This window comes from Syngnathus leptorhynchus, chromosome 17 (genome assembly GCF_054491065.1).
Source record: "Syngnathus leptorhynchus isolate UIUO chromosome 17, UIUO_Slep, whole genome shotgun sequence".
NCBI lineage: Eukaryota > Metazoa > Chordata > Actinopteri > Syngnathiformes > Syngnathidae > Syngnathus > Syngnathus leptorhynchus.
The window spans coordinates 402501-425525 of NC_141211.1; the positions used below are offsets into that span (position 1 = coordinate 402501).

At 49.3% G+C, this 23025-nt stretch overlaps 1 protein-coding gene across 11 annotated transcripts in view; it reads right to left on the reverse strand.

The window, feature by feature from the left end:
* The window catches only part of sgcd (sarcoglycan, delta (dystrophin-associated glycoprotein)), a 78247-nt gene that overhangs the window by 16114 nt on the left and 39108 nt on the right, over nt 1–23025 (reverse strand). For 7 of the 11 annotated variants that reach the window (XM_085935198.1, XM_085935202.1, XM_085935196.1 and 4 more), the window contains 2 exons: nt 15880–16050; nt 3234–3419 (listed from right to left, as the gene is read on the reverse strand). In XM_085935198.1, the coding sequence (XP_085791324.1) occupies nt 3234–3419; nt 15880–15981 (288 nt within the window). In that variant the 5' untranslated portion in view covers nt 15982–16050. The other 4 variants (XM_085935203.1, XM_085935206.1, XM_085935204.1 and 1 more) reach the window with 4 other exon arrangements.

The window sequence follows — 23025 nt, forward strand, 5'->3', positions numbered from 1 at the left end:
GGCGTGATTGAGGTCCTCGCCGCCGTAGTGCATCATCCATCGATGGGATTAGGGGAAGAAGAAGAAGGGGCTGATCGGGCGGCCGGGGCTCGACAGCATGACAATGAACCATCGCGCAGATGAGGGAGGGCAAAGGGCCACGTAAATGAGCCCAGATAAAAGTGTCAAAAGTCGACACACCCTTGTTGAAAAGCCAGGTTGTTTTGTGATCAGAAAGAAATCAATCGAGGAAACGATTCATCCTTTCAACATTTTTTATGTCGGACAATAGACTGAGGAAATGTGCTTGCACAAGTGCACGCACCCTTTTATATGCCTGTATTGAAAATGTACAAATGTCAAACGCGTGTTTTTTTGAATCCACAGTAATCGAGGTTCTTTATCACGAGCGTACGGAGGAAGCGAGTCCGAGAGGCCATTTTGCCTGTTGGCCCGCAGCCGCTACGTGTCAGAAGGGAACGGCTGATGGATTTGCTGTTTGCTCGGGCGACGCTCGTGATTGACGGCTGACGTTTGCAACCTGCGGCGCCCGCCGACTCGCTCTGTGTGGCTTTTCCATGTTGGGCGGGCCTCGCGAAGACGTTACGCACCGTTATGAATAAACGGAGTCAAAGTGGAACGATTAAGCTCTCGATTACAAAGTCATTACTTTGACTTAATTGGACGCGCTTTATTGTTTTTATGGCTCGTCGGCGAGAGAATGGCCGCCGTCGCTTCTGCGTGCTAGCAATTGCAGCAAAGTCTCTTAAGGGAAATAAGGGGCTTCTTTGAAATCAAGGCAACTCCTCCCCCCCCATTCGGACAGCAAGCAAAAAGGCAAGCGTAATTCCACCCGCAGGTATGAATCTGACAGGGAATTTGTGCCGTGTGAATGATGCGTTTCCTTATTGCTTGGAAGCTCTGAAAGGAGCTTTTTGTGTTGAATGAGTTCTATAGTACAAAAAGAAGAGCTCGCCAAATCGCAATCGGAGTCTACGATGAATAGCGCGAGACCTTTCAATTTGCCAGCCTTGATGCCACGAGAAAAAGATGATCGTGGCTACAGCGATGCCTGATTTTTGGGATTGACTTTCATTTGCTAAATATTTGTATCACAGGAAATTCAAGGCAAAATATCTTGCAAAAGAAAAGACTCTTTCTTCAACACGGCTGCCTCAGAGAAAAAAAAAGACGGCAGCTCTTCTCAAGCTCATTTCCACATTCAAACTTGTTTTCTTCCGAAGCAATTAGGTCCAAACAAGCGTCAGGCAGCCGAGTGGAAAATGGAAGAATTCATTTCATCTGGAGGCCACGCTACACTCCAAAGTTGCACTATTTCAGCCCAATGAAAGGGGCCAAAAATGGAATATTGCCACAGCTGGCCACGAGTATTTATCAAATCTTTGTGTTTTGAATTGAATCCCTCTCTGTTGGCCACATTTCTCCTTCAAACGGACTTGGCACGTGACAGAAGAGGTTGGCCCGCGACCCCCCGGCCGGTTTCCGCTTCGCTCCATCACCACTGACCAACCTCTTATCTATTAAAAAGCCCCAAAACATCGATAGCTCAAACTTTGCTGGAAAATTGTTAGCATTCAAGGATTTCTTTTCCTTTGTGCGCCACTGAGCGGGTTGTTTTCTTCCATTTCAACAGAAACTCCAAATGACTCGTCTCAGAAAGTCACCAACTGGAAGCAAAGTTGCCACGTGAACGGAGACTTCGAAGCTAGAAAGGAATTTGGATCGGTTTCAGACCGCACATTTGGCAACAATGTCAATGGTCGATGTTTCGGCACATCAAGCCAGCGTCTCGTGAAAATATGCAAATTAGCACTTGTATAAGGCAACTCAATTTTCATCCAGATCAGATCCAGGCTGCTCTTTTGTCTGTTCACAGGTCATTTCTTGCCCTTGTCTTGATCCTCTGACAAAAAAAACACCACCACAGCACAGCACAGACAAAACGCCCTGAGGGAGGCCGCGCTGCAATCAAATGGAAAATGACAGCTCTCACTTCTCTTCTCATCGCCAACAATCTGGCGGTGGATGCGAGAGGGGCATTTATCTACTGAGAGCCGCCCCGCCGTCTGCATTACCAGTGAAAAGCGCTCCGTAAATACACGCCTCCGCTCGGTCTGGGAAGTCATTGTAAGCACTGGGAAATGAGAGGATTGCTGGGAGAAAAAAAAAAAAAAAAAAAGGCTCTTCACATTTTAGTTCCAATGTCAGAAGGGAACATCTGCGTCCGTCAGGGTCACGTCTTCCAAAGCGACAAAAAGAACCAAGGTGCTCCCCTATCTCAGGTGACATTGTTGCGTCACCTTGAGCTGGGAGCTGGATTCTCGGTCCAGCCTCGTGGCGGAAAGACTCCCGTGTCCGTCCGCTCTGTCCTACTCGCCAAACTCCGTGACATGGCGATGCCCACAAAACAGACGTACACTACGAACTATGGATTGAGTTTTTTGGAATGAACGAACGGAATCCGGATTCCACTCGTTTCCCGCCTCTGGCTCTCCCTCTGCCCGTGTCAAGCCATCTGTCTCGCCCCTCTGTAATCCACGCTGCTCATGATGACTCACAGACTACAAAAGCGTGGCACACACACATGCACGGGCGCACACGCAGAACATGCCATCACGCACACGCACGGCGGTCGTTCTGAATAAAACATGAGGTCCACTTCACAGCGAGGCTTTAATATGAGCTCTACATAAATCAGCCGACGCTTTGTCGTGGCACGTGAGGCGCCGCGACGATTTCATATGTCGGCTGGCGCAAAACATTCCAAACGTATTAGCGGCGACAAGGCCGCGCGGCACGCTTTCCGGCGCCCCGGGCGAGGAACGACGAGCTAAAGATTGGACCACCAAGCGACAGTTACCCGGCCGGGCGTGTAGCGGCTTTTCATTTTTGAGAAAAAAAAAAAACAACTCTTGATTTTCCAGTTTCCATTAAAAATAGGTCTATACTGTTTGTTGGGTTTTGAAAAACACATACATTCTTCATAATGCATCATTTTCATTCCCCCCCAAAAACAACAACCTTTTTGTTTTCTGAAAAATGTTTTGTACTTTGTATGTACATAGAAATGAGAAATTTGGACACATTTGAATATGTGGGCCGAATGTCAGGGAGGAGGCAAAAACATTCCAAATGCGTTAGCGGTGACGAGAAGGTGGCGGTTTCCAGGACCGCTTCTACGAGCCAGCAACCCATATGTGGAAAGGATGCGGAAGGCGAAGCGCGTGACTTACGATGGTGAAGTTCATGACCTTGAGGATCCAGACGGTGAGCGCCAGGTTGACCAGGATGAGGATCATCAGCAGCAGCACAAAGAAGTAAAGGCAGCGTTTCCTCCAGCCGTAGATTCCCACTTTGTACACTTGCGCTTGCTCTGAACTCTGGACATTGTTCCTATGACTGCACTGTTCCTGGGTCATCTGTCGGGAGGGACACCAGAGGGGGAGGGGCGTCACTGCCGCTCTCGGGATGCAAACCACAACTTCAGAACGAGGACGGACGGTGTCAACTTTCCAGCGCGAGAAAAGTTGAGTTAGCGAAGGCATTCGCCCGACATAACACCGCCGCTTTCGATTGTCCCGACTACATCAACCCACGAGGCACTTGACGCGCCGCCGTAATGGGACGGCCCCAAGGCGCCACTAAACACAATTTTGCATCCTTGGGCCGTCAAATGGCTTTTGACAAGCGGGCGCACGAGTGAAACAAGACAGGGGACCCCGGCCGGCCGGTTGCGGACTGACTCGCTTGCTTCCATTCGGACCGGAGGGCAAATCTTATTTCGATGCCTCGGGTTAGAGCCATGAAAATTCCGATTATTTGCAGCGGGCTTCAACCTCCGCAGCCCTGGGATTCGGTCGGACTCGCTTCCTCGCGAGCCCCGCTTCGCTCGGGCCTAACGCATGAGGATGCTTTCAAATGGAGATGACAACCGTCCCTGTTAGCCATGACGTTAGCAAAAACCCAATTAGGCCAAATCTCTCTCTCTGGTTTTGAACATCAAACGGACATTCGTCGAAAAAGCGCAATTGGTTCGTCAGCGGAGGAACAAAGAGCACTCGGCGGACTATTTTTGGAGCGTTATCGCCCGAAGCGCTCGCTAAGAATGCTTGTGGCGGCGATAATCAGATTTATTTGCTATTTTGTCTCACTCCGTTATTCAATGTGACAATGAATTCAAAGGCAAAAAAAAAAGGGAACATGTCCAGTGATGGCACTCCAGTAATGTGCCGGGCTGAAAGCGGATCATTGGGCCAGAAGCAGGAATGAACAACAAGGGAGGAGAAGCAAATTAGCCCCAATAGAAACCATTGGAGCTGGTTCCCCGCACCGCTGCTAGCTCTCTTGCGGACCCAAGGAATAAAAACAAAAACAAAGTACGGCTCTGATTACACTGAGAAACAAGCTTTTACAAAATGTTATTGGCCGCTTCCGAGTGCCAAAGAGCCAGGCAGCTGCCCGCTTGGCCCTTTTTTATGGAGCGCACGTGGCTAGCCAGGAGTCGCCGTTGCCAACTGAGCAAATGGCTCCGAGCCAGCGGCGCTTTTGAATCCCGCACAAACCGTTACACAGATGCGATTGGCTGATTAAAAGTTTTGCTGGGTGTAAGTTTAAGGTCAGGGAGGAACACCTCCACCACCCCCCCCCAAAATGTCATGTCGTTCAAACTAAAAATGGAGTAAGCGGGGGTATTTCAGAAAAAACAATGAAGCCGCTTTTTTTACGTAGCAGACTTTTTATCCTAGTTCAACAGACGGCAAAAAAAAAGCCTTTTTCTTTTTTTTTTGCAACTCAGCCCGAGGCGCCTTCCCAGATCGGAGCATATGAATGTTTACGGTTCATGACACAATTATGATTAAGATGTTAGCCCCTCACCGCGAGGTGAATGCAAAATAATCAAAGACAATAAACAGAAAAGCAATTTTGTCTTTCTTGGGGGGCGCGGGTGGCGTTGACCTGCCTTTCCCGCCATTTGAAAGGCTCGTTTTTCATTCACGTGATCCGTGGCGCGCAGCTACATACCTTCCGTTTGGCTGAGGCCTTGTGCCATTCCTTTCCAGCCACATCTTGATCATCAACAACAGCGCAGTAATTGCTCGCAGCCAAAACCGACGCCGTCCGCCGGCGCTCCCAAAAACTCTTCAATAAAACATCCCTCTAACAAACACTTGCACGCGTATCGCTAATTAATCGCCGCTGAATAGCAAATGAGGCGCGGAAAGGAAATTGGGTTTTAAATCATTTTTAAAGGAGGGAAAGCGACGGCGAGACCAGTGGAAAAATGTTCTCAGAGTGGAGAAATGAAGGCAAAAACATGAAATGCTTCCCTCCCGTCGTACAAAAAATCACTCAAAAGCAATGCTGCTTTTAAATCGATCAAAAATCCCTGTAAGTATCCGTAAGTATAAATCCCAAAGTTCAACACGTTTGGCCAAGCGAGCATTAAAAACGAATTGGCGATAGATTTCATTTGGAAAAACCGCACGGCAACAACGCAGGCTAAAGTTCGCTGAGCTTATTTTCGTCGACATCAAATGTATGTCACTTCAACACAACCTTATTCGCGTCAAATGTCATCCAATATCAGAATGAAAGAAATGTTGTCATTGTCGTCCGTCCTTCCGTGAGCATTTTCAAAGTGAGCGCGCTACTGGCTACTGTCGCGACTTGGCGACTCGTCTCGTTTGGGCATAGAAATGGAGCTCTAAAGGAGAGTTTTTAAAGCACGGGATGGAGGGAGGAAGTCATGTTTTTTTTAGGCTTTTCAGCCCCAACAGTTCAGCTCAGAAAGTTAATTAACTTTTTTTTCTGCAGCCCAAGCGACGCAATTTGGAGCAGAATGACTCGACTAATTGTGTTGTTTTGTTAGAACGTTCAGCTTCTGCTCGCTCGCTTTTTCCCTGCCAGTCTCGTCTGTTTTTTTGGGAGGATGAGGATCTTTCGGAGATTTCCGAGCCTGGGATAAGTCACGACGGCGGCGGGGAGCCAGTTCACGCTTAGCCTGGCAGCGTCACCTCCTTCTCTCCGCTGTAGGTGTCTTTGAATCTGGTCCAGGATTAAGGATTTCACATCAAGAGGACTTGTGGATCTCCAAAGTCAAAGACGCCAACGAAAACAACTGTCCGATGATTGCTTTCCAACTGACAATGGATCAATCTCCCAAAACGAGGCCGACGGGTCGCTTTGAAGGAGCCCACCCAAAACCTGCGTATTTTTAGCCCACGGGGGAAGGGTCACGCCACTTGACTCGGGAGGCATGCGGATTTGTCCGCTTACTTTGAAGTTGAAGCGGGCTGAAGTGAGCTTCTGGAAATATCCGCGAGATTGAGCCAAAAAAGAAAGGCGGCATACCTGCCTCTCCCTCAAGTGCGCAAGCCGCTCGGGTAAATTGTCACCATATCGCGTGAAATGGTGTCAAAGTAGTACCGTGACTTTAGTCAATTTGGTCAAATTGCAGACTAATCACGTAAGATGGAGCGCAGTGACTACGAGTCAGACGCGTGCGTGGCCTTGCGCAGAAGGAACTCAATAAATAAATGAATGGACAAGCAGTTGAGTGATTTTTTTTCCCCCCAAAAGCAAAGGGCACAATGCAAAGTTGCGTAACTGGATGCGACAACTCCCCGCAAAAAGACAAAAACAAATCAGTCGCACTTGTCTTTTCAGGCTCAACAACGCAAAGTGGCACGCTGCGTCACCTCCAGGGTGACACATCCACTTTTTGTACTTCCTCGAATGCTGCCAACGGCCGGCCGGCCAGCCCGAGAGTCTTTCCTTGTCTTTCCTACTTGACAAGTGCCAACGGAGCCTGCTGTGCGTTTATTCAACGCGCGTCGCCAGGCGACGGTCGACTAGCAAAGCGCAACCTTGAAACGACGGCGTCGATGGGTGACGATATCGGCCGAGGTGGGAAACAAATCATAAATCTATGACATTGTAAACGTTCAAATAGGGGAAGTGCGTTTTTGGTTTTTTTTTGTCATGAAGCTGACTGAGGACGATGGAAAGTCCTTTGCCTATTTGTCTGACTAGCCGGTGCGGCGGCTTCCCGTCTTCCACACCTTATAAGGACGCCCTGAAAAACGGAGCTTGTAAAACTATGCCACAGTTGGCAAGCGGACCCCAGCCAGTGAAGGGTGATGGCGCCTGGCAGGTGCTAGGGCGCAAATACCAAGTTGCCGGCAGGCAGGCCGGCCAGGTATTTGGGGATCCGGCTAAAAGTATGCCGAGCCATGAGAGCGGAATAATATTAGCCCAATCCCGGGGTATAGATTGGGAATTATTCCAGTTTTTTCACAACAGCTGTTTGGATCATCTCCATTTTCTAAGCATATTTGATCAGTGGGAGTGAAAGGCGGCAGAAAATCAAAATGCTCTTCAAAAGGACCACATTTAGATTCCAGACTTGAAGCCGTCCCAAAAAAAAGGCCTTTGAACAAATATTAGCTTTCCTGGCTTTCGGTAGCTCTGCTCGGGCCTCCTCTTACTTATTTATAGCGGCTTCCCTTTCCCCGCAATCGAAACCAAATGTGTGGTCAGGAGCCGCCGCGGTGGCCCAGCCCAACCCCCGCGGCTCCTTCTCGCCAAGCAAGCGGCCTGAGATTTCCCAAAATAACGTCGTGCCGTAGAAGTCAACTAACTGTGTTGGAAGTTTCCAGTCGCACTCTCCCGGCTGGGAAATGGTTAAGGGGAATGCGGCTCGGCTCGGCTCGGCCCGGCCCGCCTCCAAAGCAAACTCACCGTGACGCCTGTTCCGCTTTTTCGCGTCCGTCCCGTTTCCTGTCGAGCGTCCTCGCAATAAGTCGTCCGCCGCTGGCTGGTAAAAATAGAATGTGAGCAAAGTGGCCCTCAGTGCGCGACTGCACTTCTTTTTGTTCTTTTGTCAGCTTTTTCCAATAACGCCTCTTTTCACTCTTTCCTGGACGCCCGTGACCTAAACTGTCTATCTATCTGTCTGTCTGTCTGTCTGTCTGTCTGTCTGTTTCCCCCCCCTCTCTCTGCTGCGGTGCCGAGTGGAGTTGTTGCAGGCCGCCCTCTGACTTGTCTGCCTGATTTAGAAGCCACATGTGCTACAAAGTTTAAAGGGGCGGGCTGAGCTTACTTGTCATGTCGTCACGGCAACCCGGGCCAAACCACCCCCCTCCCCCCGTATTCATTTGTTTTTACACTTGGGTGACGGATAACAAGGGCAAAGTTGTAAAGTTAATCAACTTGTTTCTTTAGTACATTTAAAAAAAAAAAAAAGGGGGCAAGCGATTGAGATACAGTGTGAGAAAAATAGCAGGAGCCTTCAAAGTGTCCCATAAGTGGTATTTTTAGAAAAGACTCTTGGGCCACTTATGGTTGTCCTTGAGGCTAACTAGTGCCAGCTGCAAATAAAGAAATGAGATGTGTTTGTTTTCTATTTGTTGCTGCCCTCCATTTTTTTTTCCCTCCTTTGGGCGTGGCTGCCCAGCCCTCTCCTCTCTGCTCACAGAGAAGAAGGAACTCAAGTGAATTGGAGCCAATTAACAAAGCTTTTCATTTCATTTCAGCAAACAGCCAATCATTGTCTGCGACTTAGTGGTGATTGAAATTGAGTTAAAAAAAAAAACGATCTGCGTTTGACACCAGACTGGAAAAGGCAACCAAACAATCTTGGAAGTTGCAACGCTCGTAAATCTTGCTGCCGCGAAAGAATCGGCCATCAGCAAATAACAAAGCAAAATAAGCCCCGCCCGCATTTGATGTGATTTACATGAGAATGGCAACACAATTCCAGAGTGCATTTCGTCCATCAGAGAGAGGCTGCGATTTGGAGAATGCAAATTTCCGCCAGCGCGCCAGGACAAAGCTTCTCCTTCTCCTCGGAGCTCCCACCCTCTGTGATCCCATTTGCTCCGCCGGACGATCGGGTTCAGCTTTGATGCCGCAGCCAGCCAGCTAGCCAGCCAGCACACTCGCTCGCTCGCTGTGCTTTTTTTTTTTTCTGGGACAAACAAGGAGGAAATGGAGGGCAGATTTTCTTGGTAATTGGTGTTAACTGCAGCGCTAGAGGAGTTTCCCTGCCTGGTTGTTGTCCCGTGACCCACTTGGCTCGGCCTCCATAATCATCAGCGCTAATGACCACGTTCCGCTCTTCTTTGGCCATTTCAAACTGGTGTCTTCCTAAAACAGTGGCTACCGCTTTCATTTGTTCTTTGACCAAGCTTGGCACTCGCTTTACCAAATTCATTCAAAATCTGCAAACATCTTTTTGCAGTTCAATATTTCCCCAAAATACTGGACGTCAAAAAGATAAAGACACATTTGCAGCTCAACAGATTGACTTTGGTTGTATCATTTGAATTTCCCACAAGGTGGCTGAGTAGGCACTTCTCAATCCCAACGATTTGGAAAGCCAATTTTCCATAATGTCATTCAAGTAAACGGGCTGTTTGGCTTTCCGAGCCATCGCTTTCCCCACATGGGCCAGAAAAGAAAAGAAATAGGCTAAAAGAATAGCAATCATTGTTCAGCAGCCGGAGGGAGCGGCTCAAGGGCGGGCGGCCTGAACGGGAAGTGGGCAGCAAAGCAAAAGGGCCTGACTGACTGCAAGGCCAGCACCGGCTGATCACGTCAAACTGAGGGCTGCAACAGGCAATGGAAAACACACGTAGGTGGCACAGTTGCATGCTGTCCTATTGCGTCTCTCAATCATTGGAAGGTGACATTGGCGGGGCTTCCCGATATCCAGGCGCTAGTCGGATTGATTGTGTTTTGGTGTCGCCGGGCTCCCCCTGGCCTGGGCGGGGGTCACCGCGCCGCTCGTCGTCTTTGTTATGCGCCCTTACTTGTGTGAGTTACGCGGAGTGACGCTCGTTTTGTTTCTCCGTCACTCATCTGTCAGCGCTCGGCGTCCCTCCGGGCGCGTGTTTCGCATGCCGCCGCCGCCGTACAAATACACAACAAATGGGCTGAAAGTTGTTTTTGCCGGGAATAGAATTCGATACCCCAAATCCTGCTTTGTTCTCAGCCAATTAGGATCCCAGACACTTCTGCTCCCGGTGTTGTTGGTGGTGGGGGACTTTTATAGCCAAAAGCGGCTGAATACGGAGGCTGGCGCACGTCATCGGAAATAAATACGGCTTCTTATTGGAGTCCAAATTGACTGGAGTGTGAAAGTTAGCTTTGTAAACCGCCGGAATGACAAGCAGATCCCTGCAGTGGCATCGTTTGGGACACTTCTTTGACGCGGGATCAAGTTTTACACTTTGTCAAATATAATATGGATCTGTTGGACGTGTTTCTTTTCACAAAGGTTTCTCTGCTTTTTGCTCAGAAACGGCAAGACGCCATAATAACCAGGCAAGCTAACGTTAGCCAGTGTGTTGCTACTGTTGGCTTACTAGCAAAAGGCTAACATAGCAGTCTATACTCATGGCGCATAGCTATTATTAAGGAGAGAACGGACGACGGAAACAAGCTCAAGCTCTCCGGTGGCGTCTTGAGATTTGTGTGTCACGCCGACGAGAGAGCGCAGCCACACACAGGTAGTTTATTTCAAAAAGCAAATCCATATTTTCCATTTGGCTGAAAATCACCACCCTCTCCTATTCCCCACTCCATATACTTCATGATTAGGAACCAATTATTCTTATAAATAATGGAACAATCACACTAGAGCGAGTGAGTGGATTCCACTCAGCCAGAAGGCTGAAGAATGACAGCACTGATTTTGTAAATGCAGAATACCTCGTTTGGAACCATCGCAAATATTCAAACATCCTATAAGAGCCCGATGAGCTTCGCATGCATTTCTCATTAGGCGGTAAAATACTGATGACCGCAGAGACGGACGGATGGGATGGGCAACATCTGCCCTCCAAAGGACGACGGAGATGATCCGATTACGGCCGGCGGCTGGCCCTTCTCATCTATTTTCCAGACAGCTTGTCCTCATGAGGGTCAAACGGAGTCTTTCCCGGGAGAAAGACGTGAGTGTTGCTTCTGAAAATCCGGGTGAGACAGAAAAAAAAAGAACACTTCAAAAACTACGGATACCAATGGAGTTTCGACCTCTTTCCGTTTGCTAACTGGAGTCGGCGTTTGCGTCGCGACGGTGGTGATGCGCGCCTCCGGAACGGAGAGAGCTTCAAATTAAAAGCGACAAGCCCGGCGGCAGGTTAATGGGCCCTCCGCCATCTGCCGGCCTCTCTTCTTTCCAGAGAGGCTCACAATTTGCCGTTAATTACCAGCTACGGGGCGGGGCGGGATTCTAGCCACTTGAAGCAGGGATAACCCCCTGAAAAAGCCTCATCTGCACCAATGACTCGCTTTCAACTTCAACTGTGGGCTTTTCTCCGAGGAGCGCAATGCAATCTGTCCCGACCGCCAACTTCTCCCATCCCGCCGCCGACGCCGCGCTCCAGCGGCCCGACACCACGGCACAAACGCGGCGTTATTCATTTTCCTTCCGCCAGCAAGACGGATGATGAATAGCGGCGGAGACAAAGTTAGTCAATGAAACAGAGCGAAAGGGCGGACATTAAACCACTGCTTCCAAATTAGATTTACACGCAGACTTGGGATTCCCCACCAGCGCTTCCAAAAAGGCTGAAAAAGCCCAACATTTTCCATCTGGCTTTCAAAATCTGGAGTGCAAATGGATCCGTTTGATTAATGGCGACGTTAACCAGGTCAAAATAGTCCTTGTATGAGAATCAAGACAAAATATTTGACAAATGAAAAGACTTTGGCATGAGCCCACGTCCTACTCCTCTCCGGGCTTGTAACCAAGCACAAATTCCTTCCAGCTGCTGAAAATAATGATATTAGACTATGAATATTTGATACGCTTTAATGTTTTATGTAACAGCAAATCCCATGTAACCCAATTGAACTCATTTGCATTGCTTCCCCCCCCCCCCAGAGAGATTTCAACACCATTGCCAATATTCAACGTTGAATAAACACGCTATCATAGGGAATCACGGCTTAGCGTTTTAACGCGCTTATTGATGAGCATGTGCGCTAGCTAGACGAAGCGGGATAGAAGATGGATGGATGGATGGACGGACGAATGGACGGATGGATGGACGAACGGATGGACGGACGGCTAGCGACGCTTCATGATAGCTGGCGTATGATGGTGACAATGACGCAAAGAAAAAAAAGAGAATATAAATATAAAGGCTCTGAGTGTGGAGGTGAGGAGGAAGCGCCGCGAGTAGCAAGAGCCGAGATCACAGCCCGGGAAGCGCATGTCAAAAGATGTTGTCTTAAGAGGCCGTTGAATCTTTTATGAGTAAGCAAAGAGACAACGGCGCTACCGCAAGGCAACACTCGCCGAGTGACGAAGCACCCCCAAAAATTGTCATGGCTAGTTTTATGTATGACGTGATTCATTTGTTTTGACTGACAAACGGACAGCCGATTGGATGCGGCAAGAGTTGAACCTACGTGGCGTGGCGAGGCGAGGCGTGCCGCAGAGAAGAGCAGAGCAGAGCAGCCACCCACCTCTGAAGTGTGTGTGTTGTTAACATGTCTGGATATAATTGAGCGCCACTTAAAAGCCCCCCAAAACGTCCCGACGCGCCGACCGCAGCGGTGACCGCGCTTCTTCTTCTCTCCTCGCACCAAATTGATTTTCGCTCGGGTTTCTTGAAAGGTGAGAAATGCACTCATTTGCACACAGCTGAATGGGAACGTGCGACACAGTGAATCGGACCCCGAGTGCCATTGACTAGGCTATCCGCTGAAATGAGCATAGTTTAGAGGTGATCTGCAGTCTGCCGATAAGCGCAACGCTCGTGTGTGTGTGTGTGTGTGTGTGTGTGTGTGTGTGTGTGTGCGCAAGCCTGGTATCTGCCGTGTTACGCTTTTGGCGCATGTTGTCGTGTCCGTTCGCGCCAGGATTTAGGAGGAGGGCGCTGTTCAAAAGGCCCCTCTCAATCGACTCGAGGTTCTACGAGCGCCGCCGCCGGCCATAATAATCCATTGGGACCAGGGGGTGATTATTGACTTTCACTGATTAGTCAAGCCATAGCCCTGTCTAATGGAAGCATCGCCGCCATCTAAATAAGTTGAGCCTTGTTCCGTGACCTACTGTAACAGATTCGAGAAATATGAATTTGCGCGTCATCGCTCGAGCCGCAAGGAAATCATTCCCGCCCGCAGACCCTCGGCAGCAGGATGGCAGAGCGCCGGCCGGCCGTCAATAATGATGATGATGATGTCGCCTGCGGGAGAACACTGATGAGCCCACACCTTATAAATAATGCAGATTTCTATAGTTACATGGTATATACGGCAGGCGGTGCCAGGAAGGGTCATTTTCTGCTCCCAACCAGCCTCATAAAAGGGCTGCAACAACCCCGTCGAGATGAGCACGGTGACGGACACGCACAGACCTATCTATTCTTTATCCTCTGCAAACAAAGACGAATGTTATCGCAGCTGACGTCTCTATTTTCTGCCCCCCGGTGGCCGAGGTGCGCTTACTGGCAGTAACTGAGTATTTACCATTAAGAAAGCCATAAGGAGCCAGGATTAGCGTCGATGAACCCAGTTATGAAGCGGGGACTCGGACTACAGCCGTGACATTCCACTTCGACGCGGTTGGCTACAAATAGAGACACAGTACGCCTGCCTAGCGACTTATGGACGCCGTCTCCAGCGGCCTCATTATCCATTTCACATGAACACACAAGGTCGGGAAATGTTGATTTGTTTAATAATTCAGCCGCAGCTTCTCCCTCCGCTCGGCAAGCAGCTGGTCTGGAACTAGAAGTGCGCGTGGTGCGTAGCGTAGCGCGCCGCCTGCACGCGTGCGTCGTAGCGGCACACTCGCAATTAAGCAAAAACATCAGAAAAGTCAGCTGCCGGCGTTCCACAATATTTATCTTCATCTACCTATCCTTTGGCATATTTCAAAAGGTTCCAATGGTTGACGGCGTGTCGCAGACTTGTCACTTCTTTTTCCAACTTGTTATAAAACGTGACGTTACTCGGATGATTGACTGCCTTAAAAAAAAGCGCAAGCGGCAGCGGATTCTTGAAAAGTTCACCGAATTATCAAGAAGAGACAATGGGAACAATGGCCAGCGCTTGAGCCCGTGAGCTCTAATCTGGTGAGTCGGTGGCTCTCCGAGGGAAAAGGTCACCGTGCTAAATCATTTGCTCCGAGTGGGAAACGCGCGGAGGCAGTCGGACCGGGAATACGCCGTAGCTATTAATTAGCGTCAGCGTGACGTTGCGATTATCGTCAGGCCTCCTGGGAGCGCTCTTCAGCCGGACGGCCATTATTGTGTCGCTTTTGTCGGCCGACGCGTGGCTATTTTTAACAACGGGCGAGAGAAGGTCAAAGGATGGCGAGCGCTTCTGAGTTGTGTTCCCGCATCGGCTGGCAAACTCCATATTTTTTTTTTTGGCTCGCTTTCTTCACTATCAGACTGTCAAAAAAATAGGAGCCAGAGTGAAGCCAAGTCTCACAAAGTTGTTGACACCCGCCCAACTTTCACAAAACTTTGTTTGTCAAACAACTCACTTGACATCTCTGTTTCCATACAACAGAATGTTAACTGGCCCGAAAAAAATTCAACCGTCATTTTAAAAATGCAACTCAAAATAAAACAATGCGAGTTCATCTCATGCATTCATCATCAGCTTCGAAGAACAACCGAGTGCGCGTGACACCGCCCCCTTGTGGCCAATGTGCATACATCAGAAGGGCCGGCACAATTTCCATTCATTGGTTTTTCATGAGTGTTTAAGGAAAAGAACTCAATCACATCCAGAAACACTGGTGAATTATTTACGTGCTGTATGAGGATATCGAGGATGCTTTGAGCAAACGTTTCACATGGTCCCCTTCCTAGGCAACGTCCGCATCAATATTCACCAACAGCTTTCTTTCAACAATGCAGTAGGTAAAAGTTCCTTTCCGCTTCCGTTGAGCGAAGCGCTTTTGACTCGCACGCAGAAAGAAAAAAAAAAAGAAACATGCGGTAGCGGCGGCGGCTTGCTTGTCTGAATGCCTTTCGAAAGAAGCCGATAAAATATGAAGCGGGAGCTCGGGAAAAAGTACAAAAAAAAGTGTGTGTGTTGGACCCACACAAAGAACTGCCTCGCAGAAACACGCACAGGCGCTGCGGGCCATGCGCACGCTCACATGCCTCAACGTAAGTAAATATTAAATCCAGGAAAGATGTGTCAATATTTATGTCCTGGGAGGGAGGAGAACGGCAAAAGTTTCAAAAGATGACTTTTGTTCATTGGGAAGTGTATACCCGACTTTGACATCCATCCCCATGGTCAAAACTTGGAGCACAAGTCAGGGATGGAGATTTTTTTCTTTTGCCTTGGGAAACACCTGAGAAATCCCTTTTTAGCGGCGCAGCGGGACGACAACACGCGGCCGAGGAGGCCGTTTGCCTCCACTAATGACTTCCATGATGTCAAATTGACCGGCAGCTCGCGTGCATCAAACGCACTCTCTGCTGCTCCTCAAGTGAATTTCATGCCCGTAATGGTGGATGGAATTGAGGCGCTTTTTGTCTCGGTTTGAAAAGTCAACGTTGAGTAACTGCTGTGTTTGTCCTGTCGGCAAAGTGGCCAAGGAAGGACTGTCCCAAATGATAGAAAATGGTCCCGACGAACAAATTGGCAGGAAAAAGAGAGCGCAAGAGCTCGAGCGAATGTCTTAGCCTCGGAAAAATCAAACGGGTCGGCGCGCTCGGCGTGACATCGGCGTTCAGAGTGGCCAATTGAAGTGACTCATTTAGTACCCTTGGTGCTCCGATTGAAGGAGGCACAATTTCTCAAATCAAAATGCATTTTGTTACCCCTGACCAGTTTCTATCTCACCGTGCTCCAAAACACAAAACCTCAGTTGAAATGAGGACAAAAAAAGAAGCTCACCTCAGCGTGCGAGTGTGCTGACTCGGCGTCCGGCGGGCTTTCCCTAATCACCTGAGACGAGGCGGCTGAGCGATCCGGACGGGCCGCCGCTGAGCTGATCATCCTCTCGGGGGCCACATGATCATTACGACTCCTCCGCCGTCCGCCGCCGCTCCTCTCCCGTCGTCATCGCTTTGGAAAAGAGAGGCGACAAGTCAAGCCGATCAGCAAAAAAAAAAAAAGCTTTGGCGGCGGCCTCAATTCCCCGAGCGGTCATCGGGCTCGGCTGTTTTGCGTGTTAAACGACTGTGATTTTGCCAATTAGCGACGTTGCAGGCGCCCCTCCGATATTAGAAAAAGTAGCGTGGCAATTAGTCACCCGCCGTGACATTGTTGTGATGATGCTGCTGCTTTATGTGACTATAAAAAGAAAAAGTTGATACCGCAACTTTGCCGGCCTTCGAGGCAAAAGTCACGCCGGCAAACAACGGGAAGAAGGTGTGGATATTTCAGAGGGTGTCGGTTACAGAGACTCTCCACGCTTCGCTTTTCAAGGCTTTCTAATTGCTGTACTGGTATTGTCATATATATATATATATATATATATATATATATATATATATATATATATATATATATATGAATGTATGAATATATATAATTCATTCCCCATATATATATATATATATATATATATATATATATATATATATAGAGAGAGAGAGAGAGAGAGAGAGAGAGAGAGAGAGAGAGAGAGAGAGAGAGAGAGAGGTTTTTTTTCTTAGCAAGCACCAAAGGCCAAGGTTGAAGCCGTCTGCAGCGCTGATGCATTAGCAGCTCAACATTTGCTTGTTTGTCTATACGAGTGGAGACTAATTTGGACCGAAGCTTTCCGGATTAGTCTCCAAAACCTTTCTCCCGCCCGTTAGAGCTCCTCTTCAATTGAATTGACGTTTCTTGCTTTCTTCACGCGGCTGAGCCGGCCAAAGTCTGTCTCGCTGATCCAAAAGCATCTCTTGACTCTCTCTCAGTTCCTCAATTCTTTCTTTTCTCTCCTGCATAAAGGTACTGAGGAGTCTCACGGCGAAATACGTGCACACACACAGACCTGCCCGCCGTTGCCTAATTAGGGCTGGAGTGTGAATTAACGAGCAGGTCGGGGCAGGTTAATGAAGGGTGGCGGCGCTCCGCTGCGGGCTGAAATGAAAAGCAGCGTATGCGAGCGTTGGCTACCGCTCTTCAAATTAGCATGCGCCACCCGCCATGGAAGAAGAGGAGGAGGAGGAGTCCCATTTTTCACTTGTGAACTTTACGTGCCCTTTTTTTTTTAATATGAAATAGATGGTCGGGAATGGGTAACTCCTTGACTAATGACTCATGAACGGGGTTTCTTTTTGATTCAAGTTATCTGATGTTTATTTGCGAGATAAATGCTGAGCCATCTATTTAAGGGAGCTGTTTGTAATCAGATAAATAAAGGCCTCCGGAACCACCTCGACTATTCGTACGTAAACGTGGATTTGTTCACGTGGTCGGATTTCCACGGTGACATTATCTACCTGGGTTCATTCCCCATTCGTGACACACGTAGGTCACGGCGTGAATTGAGTCACGGCCTGACCTTTGACGGCCGATGGAGACGCGGCCTCGGAAAAAGGGAACGCGTTGACGCGGCTCCTCCCCCTTGGCACGCGTGAACGGCGCGGGCGGCCATGCAAAAGGTCTGTTTACAGCAGAGGTTAAAAGAAACAAAGAAAAAAAACAGGACTCCGCTCGTCGCTTTATTAGAGGACAAAGAGGAAACTGGCAACTTTTTTTTTTTTTCATTTTTTGAAGATGGCCCGACTGACTTCGACATCCTTGAAAACACAAATGTGCCATACGGTGAAATGATCCCCCAAAAATCAGAATAATCATAAAACCTGCCTGTTGCGAGCAGTAATTCAATGCATTCCATTCGTGTCAAAAAAGCATTGGTAAGGTTGCTTCTTTTGTGCTAACCTAGCAAGACGGCTGAAGGGCGCAGCTCGACGTGAAACGCTGTCATGGAGTGTACTCGCTGATCCCGGCGGTGCAGGCAGCAGGATGCTGTTAAAAAAAAAAAAAAACGTCTCCACGCCTGAGTTTGGGAGGTTTGCATCTGCTTTGAAAAGAGGCTAATCCTCCAATCCGGGCTACATTTATCTGCTGGAGAGAGGCAAAAAAGATGGATGCTTATGGAGTTGAGGCCGCCAGGAGTGTGAGCGTATTAAAAGCGTTATCTGGGATTTGGACGCATCCGGCACACAGTGTCGGAACGGCGCTAGGTGACACAAACCAGACCACGGAGAGGCGTCCAGGAGAAAGGCCGCCGTGGCGGCCACAAGCTACGTCTTTTCCTCCTGTAACTCGCTGGGCATTTCTCGTAAAAGTGCGCGAGTGGGCTTTTTTATGCACGTCGATACTGATTCACGTTGGCTTTCGTGGCCTTGATTATTTGTGCGACGACGGCGGGGCGGAATCAATGGAAAAGCGTTAAGACGTGATCGAGCGTGCGCTTTTAAAAGAAGCTGCTGGAAGGTAATACGTCAAGAAAAAGGGTGACGCTGAGTGATGGCAAGTCAGAAAGAGACAAGTCGAGGCCCAAGCAAAGCACCCCAAGGCTTTCTGGATGAAAACCATCAATAATCCTCATCCTTCTTTCCCACTCTCCTCTGACTCGCCATCCTTCATCCTCGGGATGTTTTGGGAGGATTCCATCATCCCGCCGCCGCCCCTGGGGTCTTATTCCGCTTTCAAATCATTGACGCCGATTACCCCCCCGGCCCCATCCTATTGATTTTAGAGATTTACGGTGGCCGCCCAAAGGTCCCCGCCCGGCCGGCCCCGGCATCCCCGAGCTGCCGTTCATTTGTCCAGCCGGTGCCTCTTTCTGACACGCCGGTCTAAAAATAGTCCCCGACAAATCAGCCACTTTAGCTCCATTATTTGATGCTTGAAAGCAACAGGGAGTCTCCGAAGTTGCTGTGCTCTCAGCGGTGGGTGCCGCAATCCCTCCGTCCGGATCAAGAAATTCACAGATAGATACAAAGCAAGTAGTAGCTCGGACGCCAGCCAGGAATGGCGTCGGCTCAAATGCCGAGTGGTCCTTCTGCGCCACAGAGCCCGCCTCTGAGCCCGCCGTCGAGGACGTCCTGGCTGTGACTTTTGTGACAGTTTGCGCCTCTCAACTAGACGGTCCAGTGCAAAGCGGGAAGTAAGTGTTAACGTCTGACGAGGTGGCTCGTACCGACCGGCGGGACCATCGTTTGCCGTTGCTGGCGCGCCGCAACTTCACACATGGTTTGACCGCAAGAATCCACAAGAGGAGCAGGAGGAGGGGGAAGCCGGAGAAAAAATGTCCGACAAACAAAGCCCACCAAAGGAAACCATGGAAAGGCTTCGTACGTGTTGACCGCGGGAACGGACTTATACGGCAACGTCTCATTTGATGTCAGTCGAGACTTGTTCCCTGTACACTTGATAACAGTTTTAACGATGCACCAGAGCGCCGCGGCGGCGGCTTCTCCCTCGGATGACGACACAGAGATGAAAGAGACGGCACAAGTTACGACGGGACGCCGGGCGGATTTAAAGGGACGCCTCCTAACGGCTTTGCCGCCAAGTCCGAGACATTGGGCGGCTTTAAAAGACATTTTTAGCCACCGTGACACATTCGGTAAAAATAAATAAATGAAAAAAAGCGGATTGAGTCCCGAAAAGCTGCTGACCTAATGGCTCGGAAAAACAAATAAACAGTCATGCGGTGAAGAGGAGGCATAAAAATGAATGAATTCCTCACAGGGGTCACTTTATGTCTGTTGTGTGTGCGTGAGTTAATGAACACTCCAGAGTTGAGGCAGAAGGCCCGACACTTTTTTTTCACAAGCACGCCATCAGTGTGCATAAAAGCATATGTGCACTCGGGAGATTTACAAGCGTCTGCCTGTGTGCGTGCGACACTTTTTACCGAGTGTGTCGATGATCCCAAAGCAAAAGAAGAAAGGGAGGAGGATCGAATGAAGTAGCTGAGCTGAAATACGATCAGCGGCGGCTAAAATGTGCTTTGTCACGATGCTAATGGATGAGGTGAAGCTAAAACGGCAATGGGTTCCAAATGACATTACCGTGGAATAGTTCAAGATGGCGGCAAAGCACTACTTTCGGCGCTCTTTCTCGCAGCACCAAATGAGCTTCCCGGCCGGCAGCCTATTGTTCCGCTGAGTTCCGCTGCCGTCACATTCGGCCTCGCTTGCAAAGCTCAAATTCAACCAAAAAAAGAATGGTGGCGATGCTAACCGTACAACCCACCACAAACTGAACACGCCATAGATAACCAACGATCAAAGTTGATCAAAGTTGCTGAACCAAGTACGTCCTCTTTAATGATGTTGTTTAGCTCTCGGCGCATTCGATAAACGGAACGGCACCCCGCCCTGGCCGCTTTATTAAATCTCCGCAATGAGACATTTAATAAGTGTGACTGTTAATTGTTGCCGTGGCGACGGCGAGCGGGGCCCCATTTCGTCTGGCGGCCGGAAATCCCATTGTAATTGCTCCATTAAAATTCTGTCGCCGCACATTTTATTGGAGGTGCGTCGCAAGTGCACGAGGGTGCCACGAGCAGATTGGCAATTTAGGGTGATGTCTTTCCTTTGCATTCTAAAATACAGCTGACAGTAGCTAGTTACAAGGGGGGGGGGGGGGGGGGGCATGCAGACCACCATAAAGATGATTGTCTGGAACATGAAAAGAACATTTGACATATGACCGGCACCGGGAGGGGAGCTATCAAATATCATGCCGATAGAAAGCCTCATTGGCTTTCATGGCTTACGGGGGAGGGGGGGGGGATTCTCAGCATGGGCGGTTGCTGTGTCACGTCAAGGCGAGATTTGTTTGTGTTGCCAAAGTAATTCAGAAAAAAAAGAATGCTTATTTCATGATGACTTAAAACTGAGTCATTAAGCGGAAAAACCCCGACACGAAACGGCCAATATTTTGTTGAAAGACCATTTTAATCGGAATGCTTAGTTTTCGCTCAACATCGTTTCTTTTGAAATATTCTCTCTTTTGCACTTTTGACTTGACCTATTTATTCATGTTCAAGTCATTTTCCATAACGTACAGTCAAATGCGGAGTCACGCTTTGAAAGCTCAGTTGTTGTTTTTTCGTTTCCAAATACGCTTCACCTCTTTCCCAATTGAACCTAATTTGGGCTTTCTGGTCACGTCACATGAGTGGGTTTTGTGAGTCTGATTTCCGTTCCCCCCTAACTTCCTGAAAATCCATCAATGGCCGCTTGCCATCGCTCCTTTAGTTATTAACCCTCCCTGCGCAGGAGTGGCCATTCCGTAACAACTCACGAGCACGGACTGGCATCGTTAAGAATCCATGACGAGCACTGGGCTCGTATTGTCAACTGAAGCCGACCGAGACGGACTAAATCTTGGAAGGAGGATTTCTCCTATATTTGCTTTGACAAAGGAGCGAATACCTACCGGATTTGATGTCCTTCTTAGAAACCCGTACTTGAGTTCTCGCTCAACTCTTCAAGTATGCGCCGCTTGTGAGAGGCTAATGATGCTACCTGAGCCTAGTGCTAATCCACATTTCTTTGACAGCAAATTGTCAAAAGAGTCCTAAAGCGCTGGGGCATTTGGTAAAGTTTGGAAAAGGTCAAATAAAGTTCAGCGCTAAAGGTCACGTACTTTGGCGAGAAGGGTTAGCCGGTAGCCACGGAAATGCGGGTATTGACGTACGCTTAGGACGGATACGAGATGGAAGATCAGCCTTTCGTTTTCCATTACACGCTGTGGAGCAAATGGGAAAAGAGAGATTAAAAGATCAGAGAGGAGAGCAGGAAGCAGGACATTGTTTACACAGAGACTCCAGAACCCAGACGTGGCCGAGCGAGCGAGCCCGGCCGATCTTTATTTACACGGCGGGATTTACGGCCGGCGCTCGCTGGACCCGTGCGCCGCATCATTTCGAGCGCGGGTGCCTGCCCGCTGTGCTGTCAAGTGCTCCGCCCCCACCACCTCAACCTCCCACCTTTAAAGAAAGAGCACCACTGCGCAAAACCCTCTGACCTTTCCCGCTTTGCAGACACTCCACGCCAAAAACCCCAAGGTCTCCAAATTTGGACTTTTTGCACATGCCGGTTGCCGCTCGGCCTTTGAACGCATGGCGAGGTGGGGTGGGGTGAGGGGGCTGCGCACCAGCGGTGCACCGCCCGCACGCGGTGCACGCCGTTGGACTACCTGGAGCACGCTGACAGTTTGCCACTTGGAATGCAGCGCGGCCAAAGTGAAGCGGCAAAGGAATTTGAATGCTTTTTGGGCCCACAACGGTGTGGAATTTTAACCGCTTTGGGCGGCACGCTGCCGTAACGCAGCTGTCCAGAGGTCCTGGGTTCTGGTCTGGGCAGGTCGGCGGAGGACTCAAATTGCCCGTGGCTATGAATGCCTCACCGAGCTGGCGACCAAAGCGCAGACTCTCGCCCAAAGTAAGACGTGAGAAGCTGCGACGCCAATGAGGACAAGCGAGGACATTTTGCACAAATAGCCATACAAAGCAAAAACACAAAAGAGCGCCATGTGTCTTTTGTGGGTCCGTCGAATTCGTCGGAACGGAACTCATTTTAGCGAGCGAGGAATGCATTCTCGCAAAGTCGTTTTTGCATTATGTGGCTAAAAGGCTTAGAGGGCTGACGTGAAGGGCAGCCAACAGACGCTCGCACGAAGGTTACTGGCAAATAATCCACGGCAAGCCTCTAATAGAATCTGCGCGTCCTCACGTCCAGTCTGACTCCCTCCAAATAAAAATACACAACGGCGGCAAGGGCGCGGCGCCGGCGCTTCATCCCGTCTCAAAGTCAATTCAGGAGTTGAGAGTTAGACGCGGCGTTGAAATGACAAAGTGCAACACAATGGTGAGAACGGGAAGAAGACGACGCCTGGCGGGACATACCAAAAGACGAAAAAGGTGCGTTCCCGCCGCCAAACCGGCATGCCGTCCTCACTCATTGTTATGCGGGTGGCGCTAAAGGTCAACGCTGCAGATGAGTCCCCGTTAATAGCCAAGCGCAAGTAATCATCAGAGTGCACTCACTTCCACTAAGCAAACATTTTGCGTCCCTCCCTCAC